At 43.3% G+C, this 27,659-nt stretch overlaps 2 protein-coding genes and 2 pseudogenes across 3 annotated transcripts; 2 read left to right on the forward strand and 2 right to left on the reverse strand.

Moving 5' to 3' along the window:
- The first annotated feature begins 491 nt into the window (after nucleotides 1–491).
- On the forward strand, nucleotides 492–7,396 carry LOC133924452 (glucose-6-phosphate 1-dehydrogenase, cytoplasmic isoform-like). 2 transcript variants are annotated; one of them, XM_062369993.1, is made up of 16 exons: nucleotides 492–694; nucleotides 1,772–1,987; nucleotides 2,428–2,513; nucleotides 2,755–2,800; nucleotides 2,873–3,053; nucleotides 3,629–3,786; nucleotides 3,869–3,937; nucleotides 4,227–4,285; nucleotides 4,785–4,821; nucleotides 5,124–5,195; nucleotides 5,350–5,497; nucleotides 5,646–5,741; nucleotides 6,382–6,452; nucleotides 6,597–6,712; nucleotides 6,901–6,946; nucleotides 7,046–7,396. In XM_062369993.1, exons 2-16 carry the CDS (start codon nucleotides 1,811–1,813, stop codon nucleotides 7,214–7,216), a joined length of 1,533 nt encoding a protein of 510 aa, XP_062225977.1. In that variant the 5' UTR covers nucleotides 492–694; nucleotides 1,772–1,810; the 3' UTR covers nucleotides 7,217–7,396. The 2 variants fall into 2 exon arrangements, with proteins under 2 accessions (XP_062225977.1, XP_062225978.1); XM_062369994.1 differs by lacking the exon at nucleotides 7,046–7,396 and having other exon boundaries at nucleotides 6,855–6,913.
- Nucleotides 7,397–8,694: 1,298 nt separating this feature from the next.
- LOC133924454 (cytosolic Fe-S cluster assembly factor NBP35-like) lies at nucleotides 8,695–10,606 on the reverse strand (annotated as a pseudogene).
- Nucleotides 10,607–10,859: 253 nt separating this feature from the next.
- Nucleotides 10,860–14,592, forward strand: LOC133924455 (uncharacterized; annotated as a pseudogene).
- A 1,288-nt stretch (nucleotides 14,593–15,880) lies between these two features.
- LOC133924456 (F-box protein SKIP14-like) lies at nucleotides 15,881–19,152 on the reverse strand. Its single transcript, XM_062369995.1, has 3 exons — nucleotides 17,610–19,152; nucleotides 16,313–17,096; nucleotides 15,881–16,146 (listed from the first exon to the last, which is right to left on the reverse strand). The coding sequence occupies exons 1-2, from the start codon at nucleotides 18,474–18,476 to the stop codon at nucleotides 16,581–16,583; spliced, it is 1,383 nt and encodes a 460-aa protein (XP_062225979.1). The 5' UTR covers nucleotides 18,477–19,152; the 3' UTR covers nucleotides 15,881–16,146; nucleotides 16,313–16,580.
- Nucleotides 19,153–27,659: the final 8,507 nt, after the last annotated feature.

Consider the following 27,659-nt stretch of genomic DNA (forward strand, 5'->3'; position numbering starts at 1 on the left):
CAAACACATAAACACTTAGCTAGTTTCTTCTATAAATGCGAGTTTGCTCACGATCAAATTACAAAAATTAACCAAACATCACATGCACGATAAATTCCTAGAGTTAGGACTAATTTGTTTCACGCACAAGTTTGCTACGCTCATATTAGCTAAGTGTAGCTTATTAGAAAAGTATGACTAACAAATTTTTAATTATAAATATAATTAATTAGTAAAAAAAAACTAAAAGCACGACGTATGCATCAAAGAACTAAAAAATTATAACCTATCATAGCTATAGCAGCCAACTAAATAATTAAATAAAATCCATAACTACTAACATTAGACGTGAAGGCTTAGCTGCCAACCAAAAAATACCCTGCCCAGAAGTAAACCCGGTCCCGTTACAATTTTCGTACCTTTTCGCGCAGAGGACCCTGAGAGTCTTGGGTTTTGCATTGGATGCAGAGCACGCCGGCTCGCAGGTGAGGTAGGTAGGTAGCGGACAGGTAAAAGCGGAGAAGGAAGCCAAGACCCAAGAGGCAGACAGCAGGAGGAGGCCGCCGGCGTCGCGGTATAAAAACGGACGGCGAGAGTAGGGCCAACCGAAGCGCGAGAATTCCACCTTTCCCTTCCACCCGCCCGTTTCTCCTTATATCTCCGCTCAAAATTCCACCTTTCCCCCGTCCGGTTTCGGCGACTCCCAGGTTTCTTGGTAAGCTGCTATCTATCCGCTGTGCGAGGCTGCTCTGGCCGAGCAGCCGGTGCGCTGGCTGCGCCTTGTGGGGGGGTTCTTTTTGGTGGGTCGGGTCGCCGTCCGTGCGCGTTTTTCTTGGGGTTGCTCTAGATTCTTTCCTCGATCACTAACGGTTCTGCGGCTACAGCCTGTGCCTTTGTTCGGCGCGGATCTCGCCGATGAATTTCTTGGCCACAATCTTGTCGTTGCTAGAGCTGGCGACCTTTTTCACTTCGGTGGAGGGAACTGTGGTTGGGCTTTAGCTAGTTCGTTTTCACCTTGGGGTTTTGGCAATTTTCTCTACTTCTGGGGATCTTCTCTCGCAGGTTGTTTCGTCGGCTTGTCTTCTTATTTCCTTTTCTTTTTCCGGCAGTGACTGGTTCGGTTTGCACTTTGCAGTTTGCTGCTAGGAATTGGGAAACAATGGAGGTTTTGGGATTTCAAGTTTGAATTCGATTCTACAACTAGAATTAGGCTGGACACCACGTGCCTGCTTAGTGTACATCGAACACCGTAAGTGGGTTTAGCAAGGATGAACTCCAAGCTGAAGAGTGGGAACTGGTTCCTTAGATATTGGAACTAGTAAGGTGACCTTTGGGTTTAAGTGGATACTGTTGTGTTGGCCTTTGGATATGGTGCTCTTAGGGTTCTCGGCAGCTGGAGAAATAAGTTGAGATGCTTTTCGAGCATACAATAGGTTGTGATACGTTTTTCGATAATACGATAAGTTGAGGCACTTTCTCCTCAAAAGTAATCCACTAAGAAAAGTATGAGCTAGCTAGATCGAGCAATAAAAACTAGTTAACTTAAAAAGGGGAGAAAGGAGTGTGATCTTAGATCTGATCGTGTCCGGTTTTTGTCTCCAGTTTTGAGGTGGCAGTAGATGCCATGCCTTTAGTATAAATTGGCATTGCATGGAACCAGCCTAACAACACAAGCTGTTCATGTGTTCTTTTTTATTGTGTTTGTTGTTGGATATTTGAATGAATAGTATAAAAATGCTTAGACTACGTTTGGATCGCCTTAAGGTTAATCGTATCTTTCTTACTTGTTTAGGTGTATCACTGAAGAAAGAAGAGAATCGTCCTATTTGTCATGTCTGGAGGATCATCTGGATCTTCACCATCATCAAGACGAAACAGCTTTAATTCTTTATCTAGAGACCTAGATCTTCCTTTGGAGCAAGGATGTCTCTCCATAGTTGTACTTGGGGCTTCTGGAGACCTTGCCAAAAAGAAAACTTTCCCAGCACTCTACCACCTTTTTGATCAGGTATTTTACTATTTCTTGTACAATTGACTCGGAAAAATACTGTTTATTGTGCAGTTTTTCAATTTATAGAAGATAAAACTGAAATGCACGTCCAGTTGAGCCATTCCAGAGCAAGTAATCAGTACTCATTTTCTCAAGGTAACCAGATCACAAGTATAAGCACACATAATTGTAACCTTTTCCCGTCCCAGATGTGATAGTTGTAGAAGACAGCTCGAAGGACTGATGGCAAACAACAGATCAAGCTTCTACTTATTCAATAACTACCTGTGTTGTAGACCATTTCTAAACCCAGAAAAATTAGTTTTACGAACATGCTACATCTGTGCCATTCCTTTTTTTTTACTTTTTTTGAGCTATGTTCTGTAATACTTATTCAACAACTAGCTATGGTTATCAAGTTAATTGATATTTGTGGAAGTTAATATTCATGTTTACAGGGATTTTTACAATCTGGCGAAGTGCATATATTTGGGTATGCTAGATCAAATCTTTCTGATGATGGGTTAAGAGAACGCATTTGTGGGTAAGGTTTCTGATGGCTGTAGCTAGTTCTAAGGTTGCATAACACAAAAGTTCTGTTTACTATACCAAGAGTTTCCTTGCTTTCGATACCAAGACATGAAAACTTATATGCTTTCACATTTAGAAACTTACAACCTCAAAACAATTACTTCTATTGATCTGAAATGTGCTGTATATTCAGCTACATTCTGTGAACTTCAGACATCAATTCCACATGTATTAAAGGTGTTGCTTTTATACAGGTATCTCAAAGGAGCCTCAAAAGATCTTTCAGAATTTTTGCAATTGGTAAGTTGTTGTTATAACCATACATAATTCATTATGTGACAGAGACATCATTGTGGTAAATCTGTATCTCAGATAAAATATGTCAGTGGTTCCTATGACAATGGAGAAGGATTTGAGAAATTGAACAAGGAAATATTGAAGTATGAGGCGTCAAACAACTCGGGAAGCTATCGCAGGCTCTTTTATTTGGCATTGCCTCCATCTGTCTACCCTTCAGTGTGCAAAATGATCAGAACATATTGCATGAATCCGTGTAAAATTTGTTTCCTGTGCTATGTGCTATTTATTTTGGAATTCTGATAAGCTATTGCACTTCAATAGTTCACATGAAAAAACATGGATGGTGAAGTTATGAAGTTAGTGGGGGCTCAAATCTTCACAGAAGCTTAAGCTTCTCAAAGATATATTTTCTTTGCTTTTTCTTAGAGGGATATAAACTTTTACATTGTTGTTATTCAGAACTTCCAGATGTGCAGTATTAATGAGGGCATGATCATTTTATATTTTTATTCCTACCTGCCGTTTAGGCATTCACTTCTTTCTGTGTTGCTTTGCCATTGGGACTGGAGAAAATAAAATAAGTCAACTTCCAGATTGTGTTTTATCTGTTGAGTATGATCTGTTTGGAAAGAATTAGTACAAAGGACATACTTGCCATTCATTAAAATATTCTGTATTGGTTATTTTTTTCGCAAATGAAGAGGAAATAAACTAATATCAGTTCTCTTTATAATGTATTTACATGGAAAAATAGAGCAACATACTTCAGTACTATATTGCACTATTACTTCTATTGAGTTTGGGCTTGACATTATGCTGTGCTTGCAGCTTCTCACCCTGGATGGACTCGAGTAATTGTTGAGAAGCCTTTTGGAAGGGACTTGGATTCTGCAGAAGAATTAAGTGCCCAACTTGGGGAGCTATTCGAGGAACACCAACTGTACAGAATCGACCACTACCTGGGAAAAGAATTGGTCCAAAACTTGGTAATGGCTATAACTTTTCTTGGCATATTTAGATTTATCCCAACACTTTTCTAACTAGTTTTGAACTGATCACATTTTACAGCTTGTGCTTCGTTTTGCCAACCGCTTGTTCTTGCCTCTTTGGAACCGTGACAATATTGATAATATACAGGTAGGCTGGTTTGTAGTTGGTAGTCAGCAGTTGGAAACTAAGTTTTGCTGGTTTAAGTTCCATGTTCATAAACTGCAGTTACTTCAGCATTCAATAATACATTTGTTTAGTTCTTTTCGTTAGTTGGTTGCTGGACATTTATTGTGATTATAGAAAACTGTCGTATTCTATTGTTGTAGTCTAGTGTTGTATTGAACTTAAGACAACTGAAAACGTTAATGCCTAGCTGTCTATAGTTTAAGCATAATACTACCAACAATATGGCATGCTAATCAATCTAAACCTGCAGATTGTATTCAGGGAGGACTTTGGAACTGAAGGGCGTGGAGGATATTTCGACCAGTATGGGTATGTAGAAGCAATTTTCTTTCTTGCAAAGGTAGAAGCATTACTGTATACTTCATTAGCATTTTTGTGATGAAGTTTTCTAATATAAAACCATACCCTTACAAGTCTAAAATACAAATTTCCCATGCCACACATATATAGTAAGCAAGGTAATGATGCTCAATTTTAGAAATATTTTCAGTCCTGGTTGGTCCTTATTGATGAATAGATGTGTTTTGCATCTGAAACTGTGAAAAATGCTTTTCTTTGTTGCTTAAAGTTGCAAATTTTAGCAAGTAAAATTACAAAATTACAGCAACCAAAGAACTCTATAAAACTGCGGGGAAAAAAATCACTGTCTATATCACTCTCTCCTGCTATAGGTGAACGTATGATTTAAGTGTAATGAATACTGGAGCTTATCCCTTCTCTGTCACCTTGCTTATACATTTTCATGTTTTTATCTGGATACCTTTATTGTTCCCTCAATCAACATCTGAACCTGCTCCTGTTGCTGCAGAATCATTCGTGATATCATTCAGAACCATTTATTGCAGGTAAATATAAATAGGTTTATCAAATAACTCGATGTGCTATGATTCTGCAATCGTTTTAGTACCCGCGATTAGATTTTAGTCTTTTAGCAACTTCTTTTTCCTTACTTTTGTTCACTTACCATTCAGAATATTTTACTTCTATGGGCAAAGATAGCTTCATGCTGAATCTTCTTTGGATTTACTAGTACATGATAGGTTTCCTAAAAAAACTAGTACATGATAGAATTTCTTGAAGAGTACGAATGCCTTTATGAGTTAACAGTCTCAGACTCTCGTTAATAAATTCTTGTAATCTTCTGCAGGTTTTTTGTTTGGTTGCAATGGAGAAGCCTGTCTCCCTTAAGCCTGAGCACATCAGAGATGAGAAAGTCAAGGTTCAATCTCTCTTTACTCTCTACATGTTGCAGCTTTGCCAATTATCTTTTTGGTTTGATTTTCTCTCTGAAATGTAGCAGAGTTCAGTTCACATCATATGTTTTTGTCACTTACTTACTGCTTAGAAAAATATGTTTCATGTCTTAATGTCAGGTTCTGCAATCTGTGAACCCTATAAAGTGTGAAGAGGTGATCCTTGGACAATATGATGGCTACAAAGATGACCCTACAGTGCCAGATGACTCTAATACCCCAACGTTTGCATCTGTTGTACTTCGAGTGCACAACGAAAGATGGGAAGGTATCTCTTTCATCCATATGTATACATATTAGAGTCGAAAAGGATGTCATTGAAATACATGTTCTCATTTTTTCAGTTCACCATGCCTCCTTCTCAACCATAGTATCTTTATTTTCAGTATTAACCCTCTAATATTCATATCATGCAGGTGTTCCTTTCATTCTTAAAGCTGGTAAAGCATTAAACTCAAGGAAAGCTGAAGTTCGTGTGCAATTCAAGGATGTTCCTGGTGACATTTTTAAATGTATGTGCATAGAAGTCGATGTTCATAGTGTAGTTAACTCGTAGCACACAAGGGCCACTACCTAAGCAAGTATGTTTTTAGTACTTGTGTAAAAACATAGGGGAGTGCCTTTACATAACTAGACAGTAGGAAGCTAGATGTCCTTTCGTAAGTTATAGACCATGAGACCTGAAACTACCAAAGAATTGGCTAAAGGTTCATCCATAATGCAGATCCATGCCTTAATATTGGTAAGCCAGGAAAGCACTTGCTTTTGGTTGAATAAATACAATGTGCAGCATGGATTGCCTTTTAACTTGTCACTGAAGCTTGACTACACTAGCTGTCATGTTTTTAAGTTCACCCTCCTATCATGGCATATTGGTAAATTTCTTATGATGTTAAATTAACTCAAGTTGGACTAGATGCTAAGGTTAGCATGTGAAGGTTGAATTGTGGATGAATAGATGAACCTCTATGTTCATTGAACACCAAAACAATACTAAGGATGCAGTTTTCCTTATCTTTAAGCTTCATGGAATGCTTTTGTTGATGTCTTTTGCTACGAATATTTAATTTTGGTTTATATGTTGTTCTGTTATGTCAGTCAGATCGACTTAGAGATCTTAATTGAACTAAATATAAATATAACCTGGTGAAGGTAAGAAGCAAGGAAGAAATGAGTTTGTTATACGCCTCCAGCCATCAGAAGCCATGTACATGAAACTAACTGTAAGTCCGGCTACTTATCTAGGGTCAAATATTTCGATTTCTTCAGTTGAATGTTATGACATTTCTCGGGAAAAAGGAAATTTTGATGGCATCTGAATGTGCAACAGAATTTCTAATATAATCTTTGAAATTGAACTACTGCAGGTTAAGAAACCTGGATTAGAAATGGCTACTGAACAGAGTGAACTTGATCTGTCATATGGGATGCGGTACCAAAATGTCAAAATTCCCGAGGCATATGAACGACTCATCTTGGATACGTATGTGTCACCCTTTTCATTATTCTAACATTTATCTCTCTTCTTTAAAAAGAAATTCGCTCATCCTGATATCGCAGATAATTCTGCATACATCATGTATTGTGCTCAGATATATGACCTTGTAAAGTTTGTTTTATGCAAGATAATATTTCTCTTTATTGCACTAATTGATATCCAAGTTTCTACAGAATAAGAGGAGACCAACAGCACTTTGTTCGCCGAGACGAGCTAAAGGTTTGCGCCACCCTGTACATTTTGTGCTCGTGGGGAATCTTTTTCTTCAAGAACTTTCATTTCCGTTTCGCCCTAACACTGTACCTGTCGGTTTTTCAGGCTGCTTGGCAGATCTTCACTCCTTTGCTGCACTATATCGACGATGGCAAGCTGAAAGCCATCCCATATCAACCTGGTAGCCGAGGTCCCAAGGAAGCCGACGAATTGAGCGCAAGAGTAGGATATATGCAGACCCATGGTTACATATGGATACCACCCACCCTTGCATAGAATGGCTGGTTCCATGGCCTCAATAGGAATTGTGTATCTAGGAAGAGTGCCCTATACTACCACTGCGGACATATGGTCCATTTTCGCTGTACTGCCGACCTTTGGCCCGGTCGTTGCAATAATAATGTTCTGCGAAATATTCCAACTGCAATATGAAATAAAAATGCATGTTTCGATCGATGTGCAATGATCAGTTATGGGATGTTGTTACACCAGAAAAACTTGTGCTGGGAATACAATATCCCAACTGATAGCGAGGCCTCCGCTGCAAGATGACGAAATGCATGACTTGATGATGTCAAAGCAAAGGCAACACTCAGATGCAAATAGGATGGATGCTTTAACTGATTTATGTTGGGTTCTTGACATTCAAGGTGCTCCTTCTGTTGCTACCATCTCTGAGTACCTTGATGTTTGGGATTTGGTTTCTAACATCACTTTGATGCCGGGTGTCCCTGATGTGCATCAATGGCGACATTCTGAGTCAGGTCAGTACTCGTCCGAGTCAACATATATTGCTTGTTTCCAAGGTGCTACTCTTTTTGAACCTTGGAAAATCATATGGAATTCTTGGGCTCTGGCGCGCTGCAAATTTTGTTTGTGGCTGGTGGTGCATGATAGATGTTGGACTTCAGACCGTTTGGCGCGGAGGGGACTTCTACATCCGGCGTCCTGTCTGCTTTGTGATCAAGAGGATGAAACAATTCAGCATCTCCTAACGGATTGTGTCTTTACTAGACAGGTGTGGTTTTCCCTGTTTAGACGTTTCGGCGTGTGTTTCTCCACAGGCCAATGACAATAGATTCTGTTCTTGGTGGATGCAAGCAAGCGCAAGGATCTCGAAGCCATTGCGAAATGGTTTCAATTCCTTGGTAATTTTGGGAGCTTGGCTGATTTGAAAGCACCACAACGATTGTGTGTTTAATGGTGTGGCTCCAAGTTTGTTTGCTGTCCTCCAAAAGGATGGTGAGGAGGCTATAATGTGGGCTGATGCTGGTGCTAAGGGTTTAACGCAGTTGCAGCTGGGTTCATCTTTCTCAGTTCTTTAAGGGTCGTTTTATTTCTTTTGGTTGAAGGCGCGCTGTTTCCATATCATTTCGGGTGTGTTTTGTAAGTGTGTAGTTTGTAAGACTATCTTTTGTTTTTTCTCTCTTAATACAATGATACGTAACTCTCCTGCGTGTTCTATAAAAAAATAAATACCTGAGAATTCAGATGAATGCAACTTGTGGGGCCAAATGCGTAGGCTCAATCAGCATTTTTGTACTGTCAATTGCCAATTGATCATTAACAATGCCCAGTAGTAAGATAGAAGGGCCTAGCAGACAAAAAGGCTGGCAATGCCGAGCAAGGGTAAGGAAACTAACAGGGTCTCATTCCAACAAACTTCACCGGCATTGTAAGCTCTCACAACAGTGCTTTTTCACTGTACTAAAACAGAGCAGTATAGAACTTCGCCAATTTTGCAAGCCACGATAAAAGGTTTATGCAAATATAGTATTTCCTTCACTCAGCAAGTAGTAGTAACATACAATGGAACACATGGCACTCGCGTCACACTATCTTCTCACTGTCTTGATCAGCTTCTTGATTATTTGTTTCAGAGCTGGAGCACTTGCACTACACTTCTGATCAGTGAAGCATGATCTCCCCTCCTCCGCTGCCTTGCAGAGATGTGGATCCATGGGCACCTTCCCAAGGAAAGGGACCCCCATTTCATGGCACATCTTCTCAGCACCACCCTTACTGCTATCAAATACTTCACTGCATGCGACAACCGACAAAAGGTCGGGAGCTTTCTCCTTGATATAGTTGAGAGCCCACTCTGTAGCGTCTGTCTCACCTGACTCACTTGGTTTCACGAATCTCAAGTCTGAAACTGCCTGCCTCAAGCCACTCATGTTCTCAACGACACCCAGGACTGGAACGCCAACCTTCTTGCAAAAATTTATCTCCTTCCTCACATCAATCAGAGAAACTTGCTGCGGGGTGGTGACAATGATTGCAACCCATCGATTCCTGCGATCTGGAGGTATTGCACAATCGAGATGTGTTCGTCCGACGTTCCTGGTGGAGCATCCATTACAAGATAGTCGATGTCGCCCCAATCAACATCCTTCAGGAATTGTTTGATGAGTCCATTCTTGCGAGGACCCCTCCATATGACAACATCATCTTGGTTGGGCAGCATGAAGCCAATTGACATAACACCAAGGTTTGACTCAACATAGACCGGTTGCCAGCCAAGGTTGCTTTGATGAATACCCTGACATTCAAGGCCTAACATTTTCGGGATGCTAGGGCCACATATGTCCATCTCAGCAAGGGCAAATGAGAGCTGGGCTGAAAATGTACTCTTTCCAACACCACCCTTCCCAGACAACACCAGCATCTTATGTTTTACAGTATTCATTCGCTCAATGATGGCGAGCAGGTCTGGAAATTAAAAGAAAATGCTTAAATACAAGATTTTCCAGCAAGCAGAAATATAATATAGACTGAAATTCACTATTATAGATAAGCATCACAAACTCAAGATCACTTGGGACAGCATTCACATAATAATCATGCTTACTCACGTAAAAAACAGACACCAGTGAAGTAAATGATGTGTGCTTCTGGGACCTAAAAGTTCATATGGCTAGGTCAAAGCTAACAACAGCCCTTTTTGGGTAATAAAATCCATTAAGGTACGCACACAAATACATAATTAACTGCACTGATGCTTTAGCTTATATGTACATCTATGAGAATCAAAGTACAGTCGAAAATTCTTCTAATGACTCCACCATTCCCCGAATCTAGCCTTTTCCACCGTGTCTACCCTTTTGCATTGATCGAATTCAAATCGAATTGGCGACTAACCTAAGCATTGCATGAAGCTTGGTAGATGTTACAAGGAAATCCACATTAGGCATATCCATAACTACAATCACGATAAATCGCAGTCGGATATACTTCTATACACCAAAAGCACAAGCTTTTGTTCACCGGGTTAACTAGCAACTCACAAATTATCAACTGGATGCAGGCCGTATGGTCCACTGAGTAGTGCACTATTGCAACAAGACCTTACCAAAGCAAAGCATCGATGCAACGTAATTACATAGGAGTACTACAGACAAGCAAAGCAAACTGCGATCGCGCTAATCACAGAGAGATTAGATGGGAAACAGGGGCGCGGTCAGGGCAAGGTGCGTACCGGGGTCGGGCCCCTTGGGCGCGGTGGCGCAGATCTGCTGGTTGGGGCACCCGGCGCACGCATCTGCCTTCCCCGCCGCCTCCGACTGCGTCCCGGGGCAATCTGCGGCGAACCCAAAACCGATAAAAAAAAAAAGGATCGCAGAAGTGCACAAAGACCCCATAAAGGAGCTCTCCACGAGCGTGCGAGAGGCCTTACTCTCGTTCGTTCTCCGGGACGCCGCCTCCGCCTCCGCCGCCGCTGCTCTCCATGGATTTCGGCAGCCGTCTCCTCGCTGCTGCAGCAGCTCGTGAGCTCGTCGAGGTTTTTGGTGTCTCTGCTTGGGGCTCTGGTTAGCGGGAGACGCTTGGGCTGGGGTCTAAGTAACGGCCGCACGGGAGCACCAAAGCCATCCGATTTAAATCTGACGGCCCTGCGTGGTTGCCGAGGAGGAGATTTGGGACTTCGGGGTACGGAACCCAGATGTCCACTCGCGAGTAGACGCGGCGTCGCCGCACTGTCTCTCCCTGGCAGTAACTCGCCGCCGCACCGAGCCCTAATCGCCGGCGCGTATTTGTGAAGCCAGCAAAAGGGGCACACAGCATGAGAGCGGCGGTGAGCTCACCACCTCCGCACTGCTACTCGCGCTGCCGCGCCACGCTACTGGACGCTCGCCATGTATTCGACCATATGCCGCAGCGGCGCCTGCCGCCCGGAGGCCCGCGCGGCGCTCGGCCGTGTCCGCCGCTGCCTGTCGCGCTGCTTCAGGTACTGAAAACTGGAGCCTTTCTTGGCTTTTCCCCTTGCTCCGAATACCTTCCTTTGGAGCTGCCTCTTTTGTGCATTGGAATAGTTCGGTACTTAGCCAGTGGTAGCATTGGATTGTTTTGCATGTGTAGTTCAATGGCTTTTTAGGCTTGGTGAGGCATTGGGGATTTAGGACAGTATCTTTCGGTGGCACAAATGGACAGTGGGTGCTCAATAATGGCAGGAAGCTTTAGGCTAGCTCTCAATTCTAAAATAAACTATGAAATCATACCAAACGGTTACTTGATTAGGCTACACCTGGACCAGTTGAATCCTGCTTATCTCTTTGAGGATCAAGTTCAGGGCATGGCTCATTGTTGGCATTGATTTTGGAGTGTTTACAATGACACATTGGCACGCATGGAAGGGATATAGAGAAAGAATGGAGAATCTGATGTTTATAAGATTTCAGAGTTCATAGTCATAATCCTCTGTGTAATGTAGTTTTGTTTGCTGAAGGTGCATAAAATAGAGTCAACTGGTCTATGAGTTTCCTAGTCTTAACGTTGACCTTTTTTCGGTCTTGCTTGCTTCCCTTAATCCCTTAAATTAATTATTTTAATTGTTTTTGTATCTGCCATCATGCCTCGAAATACACTTATTGACACTTCAGTTATGTACAATTATGGGATTTCACTTTAGCTTTATTTCAAAAAATGAGAATACATAGGAGTAACTATGACTCTATGATTCAAGGAGAGTGAGGAGTTGAACCCGTGAACTCAACCACTGCAACCATATGTTCCACTCAAGCTTTTTAATCGCGATTTCCACGGCTTTGCAGCACGGTCCCAGAAAAGCTATAGAAGCTCGCTAGCTATCGCGGGAGCTATCTTTCGTCGCTTTTTAGTATTAACAGATACAAAATATTAATTTTTTTTGGCATAATATAGTTCATGTTTGAAAAAATAATAAAGACAGTACATAAGTTGGTACTAAATATAATATAGTCAGGTTACAAATCATAAATGCTTAACAAAATTACTTGATCAGTAAGAAATATAAGTGTTGGAGTACTGAAAAAAAGAGCGTCATATGGTGTCTTACAGGTGAAGTTGGATTTCAAAATTTACTTTTTTTTGGCATGTGGGTAGATATGTAGGATAGCAGAGCTATCTCTAGCTACGAGCTATGGCACCTATAGCTCATATAGCGGAAGATTGGCCTGTTGCTTCGTGTTTGAGGTCCGAAACAGCTATTGTGGAGCTATAGCTAGCTATTTAGAACCTTCCACCATTAGGAACTTTCGGCTTCATTATCATCTGTGTTACATCTAAATAAATGGAACAGAACAGGCATATATGATGGTTGGTCTCATGTTAAAGACAGAATGTATTTCCAGATAAATGTAAAACACCTAAGACTTATAAAATGCGATACACAAACAGAATTTCTGAGGCAGGAGAAATAGTTCTTTGTTAAACTGTAAGTGGTAACTTTCTTATCTGGTTGGAAGACAATAGCAATTTGCATGCTGTAGTTTGTGTGCTGTCATTGTTGACTTCCTGGAGTTTACTTCTTTGTAGTAGACACCATTGCTTGAGAGGCTGGGATCTCTTTTGCTGGCATTTTTTTCCCAAATCTTTACTTGTCCCAAGCAATGTCTGCTTGCTGAAATCAGGTAAGGAATAAACCCTCGCTTGCTATATTCCACTGTGCTTCATTGAGGAAGCGAAGCGAGTTCTCCATATAAAATAAGCTACCTTTGTCATGCATTGCACGTGAGAGGTTAACCATTCTTGTTTAGATTAACTTCTCACCTTTGTTTAGATATGCCATACGCATCCAATCTACATCATCATTTAACATGCTCCCTAACCATTGAACAGTGTCTCGTTTGTTCAGGACACTCCTGCAAATTCCAACAGCCTCTTCAACCCCTCGCGTGCGTTTAACTCCGTCTGCATTCTTGTCGTCAAGATGAAACTTTGAAGGCTATATTCCTCGTAGCTGCTTGGGTTCATCACTGCAGATCTATAGCCGGTCATCACTGCTAACTCTATCACTATCTTCAGTTCTCACGGTGTCCTCCCAGCTCAGCTCTTCTGATGTAGCCCAACGGTCAGAGGAATGAATGGTTTGCTCTCCGCAAGGACAAGCTCACCACAAGCACCTTCAGCACCACCTTGGGTTTCTGGGCTGACAACAGGTGAGTGGAGCTGTGGAATGAGAAAGTCTTTGGACCAATGGACATCAAGTTGGCGGATACGGCCAGGTCTTCCATGGACCAGGGGCGGACCCACCACTTTTTTGAAAAAAATGAGTATATAGCAGCTATACTACATATATATATCTCTAGTTAGGTCAACTTGCTTGTTTGCTGCTTCAACCCATCAGACCATCTAGCAAAACGTGAGTCCAAGTTACTGTCCATCCTCCACTCAGCCTATCAACTGGAAGAGCCCACCTTCTCATACCATAGCAGCAAGCATCAGGAGCTCATAATCTCCATGTTGTGACCGCTCAATTCGGCAATCGGCAGTTGAGTATGAATTTTTTATGCAAGTTAAGGATAGTGATATCATTAAACGCTTCCAAGACATGAAGGAACACAAAGTTAAATTGTAATTTTCTTTAAGTACTTTATAATTTCTCTTAATTAGTTAAAACTTCTCTACTATGAACAAATTATACTTTAAAATTTACGTTACTATGAACTTCTCGTATTTTGGATTGAACAGTTTTTTTTATTTATGAATACTGAATACACAATTGACAAATCCTGGGTCCGCCACTGCCATGGACTGGGGAACCCATTATGAAAGCGTAGCCATAGAACAGTACACAAGCATCACTGGACGACTGGTAGGAACCCTTGGCTTCGCAGTGCACAGTGAGGCCAACTCTGGATGGCTCGGAGCTTCACCTGACGGAATTCTAGGATGTGAGCCCGACGGTGGGATCCTGGAAGTCAAGTGCCCATTCAACAAGGGTAAACCTGAGCTTGCTCTGCCATCACGTGTCATGCCATACTACTACATGCCGCAGGTGCAGGGCCTGATGGAGATCATGGACAGAAACTGGGTCGAGCTCTACTGCTGGACTCCAAATGGAAGCAGCCTGTCCTAGTGCCCCAGGACCACGCATACTGGGAGCTCATCCACGAAGTCCTGCGTGATTTCTGGTGGGGAAATGTGATGCCGGCACGGGAAAGAGTGCTCCTAGGGAAAGAGGCCGAAGCTAGATCATTCGAAATTTCGAACCACAGCCCAAGCACCGACTCACAAATCTGGTGTTGTTCAGGAGCAGGAAAATTGCTACCGAAGCCAAGTTGATGTGTATGGATGTTGGTGGTCATGTAGAATTCTTCCATTGAATGCTTCTATCAATGATTGCACACTGTACTATGATTATTCTTTAAATTAAATCCTGAATGACTTCCAAACCATTGCATTCTAGTATTCTTTTGTTTTATGATTAAAGAGTATAATCTTCTATCATATGTATTGTAGTCATTTTGCGTGTTCTTCAGATTTGATGTATTTGCATTTGCTGAAACTACTGAATCTAGAAAGATGCCAGGTTAAGAGGATAGCTCGGACAAAAAATTAGGTGGATCAGCCAAACACAAATGTAATTCTTCGCGTTTTCCCAATGTGCTATAGCTTACTATTTTTCTTCTTCTGGCCTATGGATTCCAAGCTGAAAACCTGTCCCTAGCACCGGGGACTTGCTGCCTTGTGCTCATTGTGAAGTTTGTGTTGGCCTTTTCTTTCCCTTGTACGCGAAGAAGCAACCAGACCAGACAGCTGTTGCTTGGTTCCTGGATATTCTCTCCTTGCAACAGGTTGACTACTCTCTTATCCATCCACCTACCGGTTGCTTCCAAGTTCTCTGGAATCCTTGTCTTACCTTCCCTGTGGGACAAGCAAGCCTGTCTGAAAATCATCCACAGTTGAAGGGGGGAGAGGCTGACACCTGGCAAGCCCAAGGCCAAGGCTTAACCTGGTCAACAACATTTGGCAGGAGAAACTTGTTTAAAATTCCAAATCAAGGCCTAACAGACCGGCAAACCATGTGCATCAGTAGCGTGTAGTCTAAAGCCGTTGTTTTTCTGATTGCAGTGCAGCATGCTGCTATCCTGAACCTGAAGCCAGGCCCTGCACTTCGTTAGTTCGGCAGATTTGTAGGAGCACTATTGATAATAATAGGAAAGCAGTTGCTATTCTGGAAGCCACATGCGTCGAACAAATAGCTTGTTCTCCTGCAGATGTTTTTTTTAAGAGATGATGCGTCTTTTGCTTCGAATTCAGATCCTCAAACTTCACAGTATTTCTATAAACAGTATATTGCTACAGTACGCTGCGCAAATTTCCGGTGTTTCCGTACTTGGGTGTAAAATACTGTTCAGACTATCGTAGACTACTGTTCCCTCTGAATACGACTTTTGCGTCCAGACAAAAAGGACCAGGCACTTGGTTAAGAGAGCACTCAGTGGTATGATCGCAAATAGCAGAAGGAATATGCAATACACAACCTTTTGCAATTTGCATGCTGTGTTTCATCAGCACTAGCATTCTAACAAGGACGGCCATTTACCAAGCTTGCCCGAATGGGAGCACAGCAGGATATATATAATCACAAGAAACAATCTCTGAACATGTATGTAGCCACATACCGAGAAACTGGCAAAAATAGGCACCTGAGCAAATGCAGGTGCTGAAGACTCTAGCAGCTAAAGTTAGAAGTCATATTTATTTCTTCAAATGTGGTAAGTGGCAAGTCAGATGCCACAATGTTTCTACAACTCAGACAGTAACTATACATTTGTCATGTAACATACATAGGTAATAAACACATCACTATTATTTTCGGGGCCGAAGAACGCAATTCAACTTCAATCTGAAATTCCAAGAAACATGCAGCATCAAACAACCCGCTGAACTATTTTTTCACGCTGTATTTTCACACTCTGAACTTCACAATCCTGAGAGAAACATCCCTAAAAACAAGAAAATAGAACATAATGAGTGAAATCTCACAAAACACTATTGAGCCCCGGTTTGGAGAGCAGTTTTATAGTTCCGTGCAGAGATTGAACTAGTATAGAATTACTGCGCTCCAAAAGGGGCCAGAAAATTATCAATGTGAAGTGCAGCACCACCCACCTGAATTGTCACTACTCACTGCTGACACCTTAATAGCCTTTCATCTTTTTTCTGGATTATAGACTTCTTTTTTTCTTTTTCTCGCAAGCAAACACAATACATCAAAATGGCTGCAGCACCTACATTGATAGAAAACTGTACCTTTCTTTTTGTTCTTTTCCTCATTAGAAGCACTCTGTTAAGATGGCCCTGCATGGATGGGAGCATCAACAGAAGCAATGCTATGTTAAGGTTGTATCCATCCAATAGATAAAACAGAATTGGACTTCTATTTTTCTGCGGAAGGAGAATCTCGATCCTTCTGACAGCTAGGGCAAAGGCTATCCAGACTAAATGTCTCTTCATACTCATTGTCTATACATCTCCCACATTGCAAACATCTCTGGATGCATACAAGACATCCTCTGCAAATACCAGATCTGCTGACATTGCATCCCTCTGATGGGCAATCATAAACAAGTTTGTAGTTCGGACAAAGCGGGCACCTCTCAATATCAAGAGCATATTCATCATGAAGATCTGGTAAGAAACAATCAGGAGCATATCCACCACGAAGATCTGGTAAAAAACAATCAGCATGTAGGATCCGTGGCTCCTGTTTGTGCAATGCCTGCCCCTTGTCTATTTTCAACAAGGACAATAACTCTTCATATTGCGCTTTCGATGCAGTGAAGAGATCTGCAACTCTGAGTTTCTTAATACCAATATTTGCTTCCATATTAAATGACCTCAGATTGTCAACAAGACCTTGGTGAGTTAACAGCAGAGAGCCAAAAATGCCCAACTGTACAAAAAAAGGTGAGTCAGAACAGAAAATAAACAAGCAACAATTTGGTAAACTGAGAATTGTGAGTTGTCTCTAAAACTGGTAGCATAGGTTTTTTCACACTGTTCAACTGCTATTACAAGAAATTCAAAAAAATTCACACCACATAAAAATTCATGTTGAAAACTACTAATTACTAATTAGGCCAACTTTTTATTCTGCTGCAAAAACATACAATATACAAAGTTTCTTGTGCTCACTACTACCACCGTTCTTGCAGAGCATGTAGGTTGTTTCATCTAAGTAGTTTTGACTCTGATGTTGTGGTCTAGCAAACATATGGACAAGCAGATAAAATGGGATGGCAAATTGGCAATACAACAACTGGATTGATGGGAATATGATAAGATACAAACTGCATTTGTATAGCACGGGATATATCATAAATAAAATCGCTTCTAGGTACAGCTACAAAACTTGAAGCAGCTGGATTATTTAGATATGTTTGCAAGAGGATCACACCATGCTAACCTTTGTTAACTGCATATTACTTTGCAAAACAGCTTTCAACCCCTGATCTGTGATTTTGTTGCAGCGCACAAGACTTAGACACTGCAAAGCACCCGGGGACTTTTGTGTCAGGCGTAAAAGATCAGCATCAGATATCTTCTCACCCAAGTGTGAGTCAATATGAATGCATTTCCACAAGAAGGGTTCATTACGAACAGCTGAACGTAATGACTTGCACACCATCTCAACAGAGAGGATGTCACGCATGCCAAGATAGCTGAGAGCAAACATCATCCCATCATGTGCATCACCTCCCTCCCGGGCAGGAGTAGCATCAACTGTATCACGGCATGCCAAAGCAGCATTGTGAGAGCTAGATAAGCCCTCCATGAACTCACTAGGTTGTAAGCAGGATGCACTAGGAGGCAGCCATGAAAACCGGTCGGCGCCTCCACCAGAGAGGCCTCCAGAACCAAAGGGGGTGTCAAAAACACCCAAATAGCCACCAATCCATGGCTCCGGAGCAAGCACGAAAGCCTGATTCAAGTAATAACTCAGGTCGGCAAAGAAAGCATCATCACCGCCACTTCCGAAACACCCAGTACCGGACATGACTGTAAGGTCCCCAATGCAGCTGGCAATTGCCGCAGTGAACGTGGTCTCCAGGTTCATCCCGAAGGGGTCTGTCGGTAAGAGATCCACAGGGTCGGACTCCTGCTCCTCATCCTCCTCCAGCTCCAGCTCCAGCTCCAAGTCATCCCACCACAGCGAATTCACGCCACAGGATGACAGCGGGGAGGCCTCCTCCGACCGGCACCCGCACCCAAGCATCATGCCGGCACAGTCATCGCTCAAAAGTAACGAGCGTGAAGAGCAATTCAGTGCCATAGCCTCCAAGCTCCCCTGCACTACTTTTTTTTTGGTTTTATCTACAGAGGACGATAGAACAAGCGGCCCTAGATCTCCTCAAGAGAACCCTCTATTCCTGGTCCGGGCCAATCAAAAAACAATCCCTATGACCAAAAACTTCACCGAGCAATCTCGATCATGGATCCCAATCCAATCCAGTAGCAGAGAAACCAGGGCTCCCAAAAATAATCCAAATCTCCCCTCTCCCAATCCACCCCCGAATCTAAACCCCCGCCATCACCAAGGTCGCAAAACCTTGATAACCACGCCCAAATCGCCAGAAACAGTCGCGCCAAAAAGAATCCCCCAGATCCCCAACACAACCAGCAACAGTGGGAAACCGGTGCGAGGCTTCTCGAGCGGGTGGTGGCGATTGGCGACCCGGCCGCGGCAGATGCGGAGCTCCGAATGCGGCGGTGGGAGGGCGCGGGTGCTGGGATTGGAGTGGGCGCGGCGGAGACTCTACAGGGGGGGAGGCTAAGAGGAGGTCGGGTGTGGCGTGGGGGTTCCGCAAAAATCTCGAAGCCTCCTTCCTTCTCCTTCCGTCCCCCTTGGCCTTCCGCGAGGGGAGGGGAGCGGAGGTAGAGGAGGGGAGGGGAGGAGGGGTGGGGTGGGGAAGGGACGAGAGGGCGTGGTGGCCTGCTCTTGTGGGGACCAGGGCAGAGCGGCTGCGCCAACGCACGGGAATTTTTTTATACACTCACGCTCACACCTCTTACGTGGGTGAATTTTATCATACATCTAAATTAAATAAGAGATCTAATTTTATATAATACAATTATACGATTTAATCACTTAATATATTATTTCTTTTACGATTAAATCTTAAAAAATCGAGTGCCGAGTACTCGAACCTATTCCGAAGAAGGATCTGATTTTTCTACTTGCATAATCATCTTTTAGTTATGTTCTGATGGGATTTTCTCCCGTGCGTGCAGGGGATTTTCGGAAGATGTCCGCCCACATGGCCATGCCTATCCGTCCCACAGCGCCATTGGTTGGGGTGTGGTTGAGCACGGGTTAAGAGGGTTGGATTGGTGCTAGTTTTGGTATTTGGAAACTTGATGGGCTTGGTTTCACATATGTGTAGACGGGAAGCTAAACAGGAGCTTGAATTGACGAAATCCCTTGTGAAAACGCTGCTCCTAGATTCATGACGATTATAGATGCCACGGAAGAGCCTGAATCCAAAAGCCAACCTGCTCTGAAAAATCTTTCTAATCTACATACTATAAAACTAATAACAAACCACGTCACGTATATGAACTGTTTGGTAATATAAAAATGCAAATATGTCCTTTTAATTAAGTACACGAAAATGTAATCCTAGATTTATTCATTTTCTTGCAAGATTGAATGGAGTAATCCGAAAGAAATCATACCTTTTATTTCTAAGGTTAGGCATTTTGTGCCAGCTTGGTTCTACTTTGAGATTCGATCGAACTTAGAGCCCCAGGTGAGTGACGACACAATAAAGAGGTAGAAAGGTACTGTGAAATATGGATGATGGATAGGACGAGCAACTAGGTCAAAAGTTAGAGATGATTAGGATGGCGCTTGCACCGAAAGTGGCATTGCCATCAAGCAAGTCTACATCGTAAATCGCAAATCTTACTCTAGACATAGTAGCATATGCAATTGTCGGGAGAGACAACAATAATGTAGGTGATGACATATGGTGAAAAAATTGCAGTAAGCCCGACGCATTGGGGAAGAAGAGGGGAACAAAGGCTAGTGTTACATCAACGGTCTTAGTGATATTTATTGGGGACAAAGTTACTTTAAGGGAAAAGGCATGTTACTCGTCAAAAGCCGCTAAAATGCCATTGACTGTCTCTTCTCAAATTTGTGTGTTTTCATAAATGTCATGGGTTTCTCCGCAAAAGTACCATCCATTTTCCCCTTCTCAGCACCTCACTTTCACACTCATATAGCCAGAGGGACCGAGCCTTGACCTGGAGGCCGATACTGACACTTGGTAACACATGTAACACATGCTAACACATGGGTTTGCACACGCCAAACGTCCAAACCAAAACGATGGATTATGTGACAACAGAGAGATAGCGAGTTCACAGCCTGAAGGTGCTCACATTCATGGTTGTGTCGCATGGATAGAGCGGGGGAGAGGTTGCTGCACCTTACGTGTGTATTGCACCGGCCACATGTGGTGCCACCGCGGCCGCTTCGTGACAGGGGTGTGACGCCTGACTGCCTGAGTGAGCGGGGGGCTGGATCGCGCCCGAGCGTCCCAAGCCTTCGGATATAGCATGGCTCACCGGTGATGTGGTGGACCGGTTTGACAGAGGCTTCCCAGCAATTTCAATTCCGTTTTACAATTTTTTTCGTTCACGAGCGAAAAAAGATTGTAATTTGCAAAATTTAGCTGAAATTTTGGTCATTTTTTATACTCTGATATGTGTATCTTGTATGTCAGCAAAAGTAATTTTTGGAATTAGATATTTGGCTCGCTTTTGAAATTCGTGAAATTTCGTTGAAATTTCATCTAAATTTTAATCTCTGAACTTTACCGTGTCTTGTTCCTCTTTGATGGCTCAGCTTTGGTTTTAGGACAAAATCGATTGGTATGGGCTAAATACGCGTACTGATCAGAACGGATATTCTCTCTTGGTTCATCTCGAGAGACATATTTCGCAGATAGCTAACTCTAACTACCACCAGCTTAGAGCTGCACCCGGTGAGCTTTCAGGTAGATTAGGTACTGCTTGGTTGGTTTGCTGTTGTGTGATGTGACACTATCCTTGGGGAAGAAGTAGAACGCGGGATTTTGTTTTCGGGCTCGGTTGCACCGGTCTGTCCCGAGAAGGGAAAAGGTAGCAAGATCTTCTCGCTGGGTGCACGACGAACCCCAACCGCCCGCCGGATTCCTGAGGCGCGGACACGACGACGTCTCGCGCGAGTCAAATTTGCCACGGATTCCTTCTCGGCGAAGTACTGCTCCCACGGCTCGCAGGGACGGGTAAAAAGGGCGTGGTGGCTTGTGGTCTCTGTAAGCGCTACCGCTACGCAAGCACAGACGCCCGCGGCTTGGCCGGCACGAAACACGGTGGCTTTCGGTCGCAGGGGTTTCAGGCTTCGCGCGCCGCCGACCCGCGCTGGTGGGACCGTGAGAGGAGCAGGCGGGCAGAAAGCCGCGTCGTCTTGGCTAGCGATGGCGATTTTCGCCGTGAAGACGGGACTCATCCCGAATGGCGGGGATGGGACAGTTTTTTCTCCGCGGAGCTTATGAAGGCGGCGTCTAGAGTTTAGGTCGGGTAAGACCGGGGTTAGTTTTTCCCCCGTGGGGCTTCATAGGCCCTGAAGTTTTAAGATCGGTGAGGTGAGTCTCTTCATCAATTTGTCAGCACCGCGGGGTTGCTGGTGCTCGCTCGGTTGGGGGGAGGGGGCTGCTCTACTTTATGTTCAGATCTTGGGCAATATTTCTCCTACTGTCTTATTGACCGTGACTCTCTGTCCTCATTCACGCTCTAGTTCGGTGATGACGATGCTGACACGGATACGGTTATCACACCGCTCCTCTACAACCCGCACACCACATGCCCCGACAGAGCTCAGGGATCCCTTTTTTTTTCCCGATCTTTGCCTCCATCTCTAGTCTTGGCTGTGGGTGGGGAGCTGTATCATGAGATTGTTCGTCAGCTGAAGTGTCATGTCGTTGCTGTAGGCTGCTCGCTTTATTCATCTATGGTATCTCCTTTTGGCTCAGGCAAAGCGCAAGGGTAGTCTAATTTGCGTGCTACGCTCTCCCATGGCCGGGAACTCAAGACGATTAGTATTTTCAGTTGTCACAGTATTCTTTATTCCTGGATCGGCGTCTTATGCGTCTGCATAGGGAATTGCTACCAAGTTGCGTGTTGGTGTTGCAACTTTGAGACAAGTATCTGGCTACAAGAAACATGTGAAAATCTTTGGTGTAAACGTACAACTAATAAATGTCGTTCATCTAATACCTACTCGAAGGCTATAGTTGATCCCATCATCACATCAATGAAGAAGTTATTTTATGATATTTCATAGGCACAGGGCTTCTGCAAACCAGCCACTCCAGTGGTGGGATATTGGAATTAACCGTAGCATTCGAACGTAGATCGGACATATATTGTTTATTGGTTACACATTTATACCTATTTAGCAGTTTGCACTACATATTTCACCCAGAAACGTAGGGCAACAAAATATCCGTGAAGAAGTAAAAGCGATCTGACACGATACTTGTTTGCAACGGAGTATGCGTTGGAAATCTAACCCATCTTTATATCTTTGGGATATAAGATCAAATGTGACAATTTAATTGTTGCAGAGTGCGGATACCTCTACGCTATATTCATTCGAAAATGAGAAAAAGAAAACGAACACATACGCACGCTACGGTCAATTGGTTTTTTTATTCTATGTTCGATTGTTCGTGTTACCTAACGTTCACCATTTTTTCCTCGTACCAAACACAACACCAAAGAAGAAAGAACCTAAAAGCGGTGCTTGGTGGCTAATGACACATGTAAATTAAGACGGGCCTATTCTCAGAGCCCAGGGTCGGGTTGCTCTGTTGTCACTTGTAAATTAAGCCGGGCCTACACTCATCAGAGCAAGAGGACCATCCGCGCCACGGAAAAACACCATATATTTCTAAAGTGAATTTTAAAATGGTGAATCTCATATAAATGAAAAATTATCTTATATACTCATTATTTAATATGTATAATTAGCGTTGGGCGGATCATATTCACCGTTTTTAAATCCACATTGGGAATAAGTGATTGCCATTTAGACGGTGTTGTAAGAGGATGCGTCTGTATCAGCGTTGCATAGAATATTTTTCGAGCTCGGTTACTGTCACGTCCCGAAATCCATAATTGTGTGTTTTAATTCTAAAACATGCAATTTCAGCTTCATGTTCCAGTTTGGGTCACTGGAGCACTTCACTTTGAGTCAATGAGGTGGGAGAAGGAAAAACTAAGAGAAATAAAGGAGCTGGAAGCAAGTCTGGACTTTCCTCTAGGTAAATGAGGCCCACTTGGGTGGAAAATATCTCTCTATAAGTGGGCAACAGCTCTCTCTCCCCTCAAACTTGCCCATACGTACTCCTCACCCACTCCACCATATAAGGCTTTTTGAGGAAGCAAGTTGGAGTTGGCTGTCTCTCTCACTCTCTCTCTTAGGCTCCCTTTTTCCCCTTTGGATCCCTACCTCTGGGAGCAAGATCAAGGTACGTATGTGGTACTCACGAGACCACCAGCTCAAGGACTACTCGTCCATCCAATTCATTTTCAGTTTCCCCGAAGGAATTCGAGCTGGTTCTGAACTTGTTTGGTGTTCTTTGGGAGAAGCAAGGAAGCAGCAGTTTTTCCTCTCTTCTCCAAGCCATTTTCCGTCGTTTCCTCCTTCAACTGGCGGTCACCAACCTCAGCAAAGGACCTTGGGTGAGTCTGCTAGGCTCCCATGGCAAGTATGCTCATTTTGGTTGGATAGATCTTGAATCTGGAACTAGAGTTGCAAAGTTCTTAAAGTTCTGCAGTCTGGGAACAAATGAGGATTTATGTGGATTTGAGTTAGGAATCATGTTGCTAGACGGTTGAGCAAAATCTAGACCCTGTACATCCTTCTAGGCATTTTTACTTTTGATTTAGAGAGACTCCCAGGTTAGTTTAGCTCAGTTTTTCCCTTCGTAATGGCTGCTGTTCTAGAGGTACGCGAGGCTGATTTTACTGTAGCGCCGAGTACTGTTCACCCGAGCACCCGGTACTGTTCACCGAGCGCCGGATACTGTTCACCGAGCACCCCCTGATACTGTTCACCGAGCACCCCGAGGACCCCCGGTACTGTTCACCCGAGCACCCCTGTACTGTCCACCCCGAGCACCCGAGCACGGTCGATCCCGAGGACCCCTGGGTACTGTTCACCCGAGCACCCCGGGTTCTGTTCACCCGAGCACCACGGGTACCGTTCACCCCGAGCACCCCCGGGTACCGTTCACCCCGAGCACCCCCGGGTACTGTTCACCCCGAGCGCCCCCGGGTACTGTTTATCCCGGGTACCCACGAGTACTGTTCATCCCGGGCACCCCGAGCACGGTTTATCAGGTTTTCCTGATAGCTGATAGCTTGTAAAATTCGTAGTTAATTCGTAGGAACTCCAAATTTTTTTAGACCACTTGGAAAATTCTGGTTTGGACAGTACGATCTTGGAATAATGTTGTCATGTATTGTGGAGCATATTTTTCTTACATGGTCGCATTTCATACATGCTCATTACATTGCACGCGTTGCTCTCTGTAGTGAACGACGATCCGTCGGTCCCGGAGGCCGTGGGCGATCGTGAGACGTCCCACCTTTCTGATCCAGGGCAGCAAGGCAAGCATCGTTCATATTGCACCGTGTCTACTTGAAAATTTAATATGTTATCTACGCTTATGTATACATTGCATGTGTCGGGTACTGAGTTGGGTAGAACATATGCCGATGCATTATCCCATTTCGGTCACGTGTCATGTGTTGTTCCTAGGAACCTAGTGGTGTCATCGAGGTCTAATTTTAGTTCGCTATGCTTAGTGGTACTTAGGCTTTCCGGTAGAAGTCGACGACGGCGTCCACCGTTGTCGCGAGCCTAGGACTTATTACTTGTTCACACTTATGGTTGTGTTGATGATGAGTCGGTTTGGTGAGTGGTGAGTTGAGACGAGGTGTGGGCGGTGTTAGGGGTGTCATCTGCTCACGAGGAGTCCTCAGGCAGTTCGGGAAGGGAACCCGGACACCGTAGACCGCTTGCACCGGTTAAGCACCGATCATCGGTGTAGTCGGCTTTAGCACATACCTTACTCACCACATGCTGATATAATGGTAGGCGAGCCGATTACCTTCGCAGACGTGGTCATGTGGGCCTCGTCATAGACGGTGTGAGTCCGGTTTGAGTCCGGGCTTTTAGCGGTATTAGTTTGCTCGGGGAGTAGTTCTAATACCGCCGTGCCGAGCTATGGTTGATCCACATGGTTGGGCCTGGTTGGGAAAGGTTGTCACGGGTACCCCCTTGTGCGCATCTTAGCGGGTGGCACAAGCCGTATGGTCCCTGTGTCGTGTGGGTCCAGGAGTATCCCCCTGCAGGGTGTATAATCAGTTCGAGCTGCCGCGCTCTCGGTCATGAGCATCGCTATCGCTTATCTCCACCGAGCGACCATATTTTGGTCGTAGAGTTTCGATGTGGGTTGTGGCATGGTTGGATTGGGGTGGTTTGGTCGGTATGTGGTTGGTGGTTTGGTGGGAATGGTTTGCTTTTATACACTTGTTGTTATATATCTGTTTGGATCAGTTGGTTGGCAGGGTTTGAGTCGGTGGTTGGTTAAGTCAGTTGCTTACACTTAGAGTCTAGGTTGCTTACCGCTTAATGAACTTAAACATGTCTTAATCCTTGCTACAGCTTTAAATGCATGATCCTTGGAGTCGAGAATATATATACTCATACTGTGTAAGTCTTGCTAGTACCTTCGTACTAAGGGTGCTGCCTTTAAGTTGCTTTCAGGTTCGCAGGTTGGCGAGAAAGAGGCTGTGTTCGGCTACTTTGTGCCTGCCGATCAGGGTGGCGGGCAGGAGTAGCACCTTCTACTCCGAACTCCGGCGCTTTTGGTATGGAGCCTAAGGGCATACGGCTCCATACTCTTTTGTTGTATAGGTTTTTCTTCCGCTGCATAGTTGTTGTTGTTCCTCTTTTGTTGTAAATTGTGGAAGCAGTTGCTTGTTTAATAATGGTAATCCAGTTTAATTATTTGCTCTCTATTAAACTGTGTTGTGATATTTGAGTTGGAAGGCATGTGTTCCGATCCTGGGCACAAAACACGTGCCGGGACTACCGGAATGGTATTCTGGTTAATCGTCGAGGTTGTGATTATGAATAATGATCCTCCTGATGATTAATTAGAATACTATTTGGACGGTTCCTCACAGTTACCCTATCCATTTATGGTGTGTTTAGTTCCCTGGGCGAGATTTTGTAGAGTTGTATCGTATAAACAGGCTGAGTGGAGTCATATTTATTGAAAAAAGATTGTTTGGTTGATTGTATCTGTTTGGACAGATTGAACTGAGTTTCTATTTGATTAATTGAATCTGATGTCACATGAGCGGATGTAAGAGTTGAGATTGTGATTGGTTATTCGTATGAAGATGATTTTATAACACTAATAAGTAGGTCTGTCTACATAAACAGATACAGAGACTATATCTATCGGGCTAGACTGTGGGCGCTCGCAGGCTAGGATGAGACCATATATTTGTACTCATCAAGCGAGACTGCAACTATAACATCATGAGTTTTAAGCATATTAATGAATTGCAAATTTCACTCTAACTTAAAACTTCTTAGGATTAATTAGGCTAACTAAAGTTAAGAGAATATGTATATGAATGTATCTATACCAGTATATATATATTCATATGTAATAAATGTATCAAGTTGACTAAGTATTCCAAAATATACTAGAGTCATTTCCAAAATAGTATTTGCATTGAATTGATTTATGTATGTTGGTTTGAGGTTTTTATGGTTCTTATGTGGAGATTTGAAATTGAATGTCTCTCATTTTCAAATCTACTCATACTCTTCATTCGGCTCAAATCAAATTGGATTAAAATCCTCCCCCAAAAATAAAGATCCAAGTCCAAATCAAAGTTTAAATATGTTCAATTGAGTTGATTTTAATCCAAAGTCAAAATCCAAATTCAAATCTTCCATTTGAATTTAATCTCAAAACCCTGCTCTCTTTCCTTTCCTTTTTCCTTTTCTTTTTACCCCGGGCCGAAATCCCCTCCCATCTCTTGTTCAGCCCACGTGCAACTAAGCCCGACCTCCCTTCCTTCTCCCCTCACTTCTCCCTGGAGCAACCCGGTGAAAATACATCTAGGCCCCCTAATAGATTTTTGTGGTTGAATGACAAAACAATTAAAGGACTAATAAGTTTGTTGAACTTGGGTATGTTTTTACTTGTAAATGACAAAGTCAAGCTCATGTCATATAAAGTATGTAAAGGTAAAGAAATGACAAGCAAATATTAAAAAAGGCAATATAGACAATGATGCAAGTGCAATTGTATGGTCGTATTGTTTGTTTTCTTGCATAATCAAAGGAAAATTGAAAGTGCATAAAGATTGATCA

This window comes from Phragmites australis, chromosome 7 (assembly GCF_958298935.1).
Source record: "Phragmites australis chromosome 7, lpPhrAust1.1, whole genome shotgun sequence".
NCBI lineage: Eukaryota > Viridiplantae > Streptophyta > Magnoliopsida > Poales > Poaceae > Phragmites > Phragmites australis.

Excerpts from the sequence above, each read along its gene's own strand:
- LOC133924452 (XM_062369993.1), top strand. The coding sequence starts at position 1,811 with ATGTCTGGAGGATCATCTGGATCTTCACCATCATCAAGACGAAACAGC. Across the intron at positions 4,286-4,784 it reads GGATATTTCGACCAGTATGG|AATCATTCGTGATATCATTC; the intron begins GTATGTAGAAGC and ends CTGTTGCTGCAG. Across the intron at positions 5,742-6,381 it reads TCCTGGTGACATTTTTAAAT|GTAAGAAGCAAGGAAGAAAT; the intron begins GTATGTGCATAG and ends AACCTGGTGAAG.
- LOC133924456 (XM_062369995.1), bottom strand. The coding sequence starts at position 18,476 with ATGGCACTGAATTGCTCTTCACGCTCGTTACTTTTGAGCGATGACTGT. Across the intron at positions 17,097-17,609 it reads GTAATATGCAGTTAACAAAG|TTGGGCATTTTTGGCTCTCT; the intron begins GTTAGCATGGTG and ends TTTTTTGTACAG.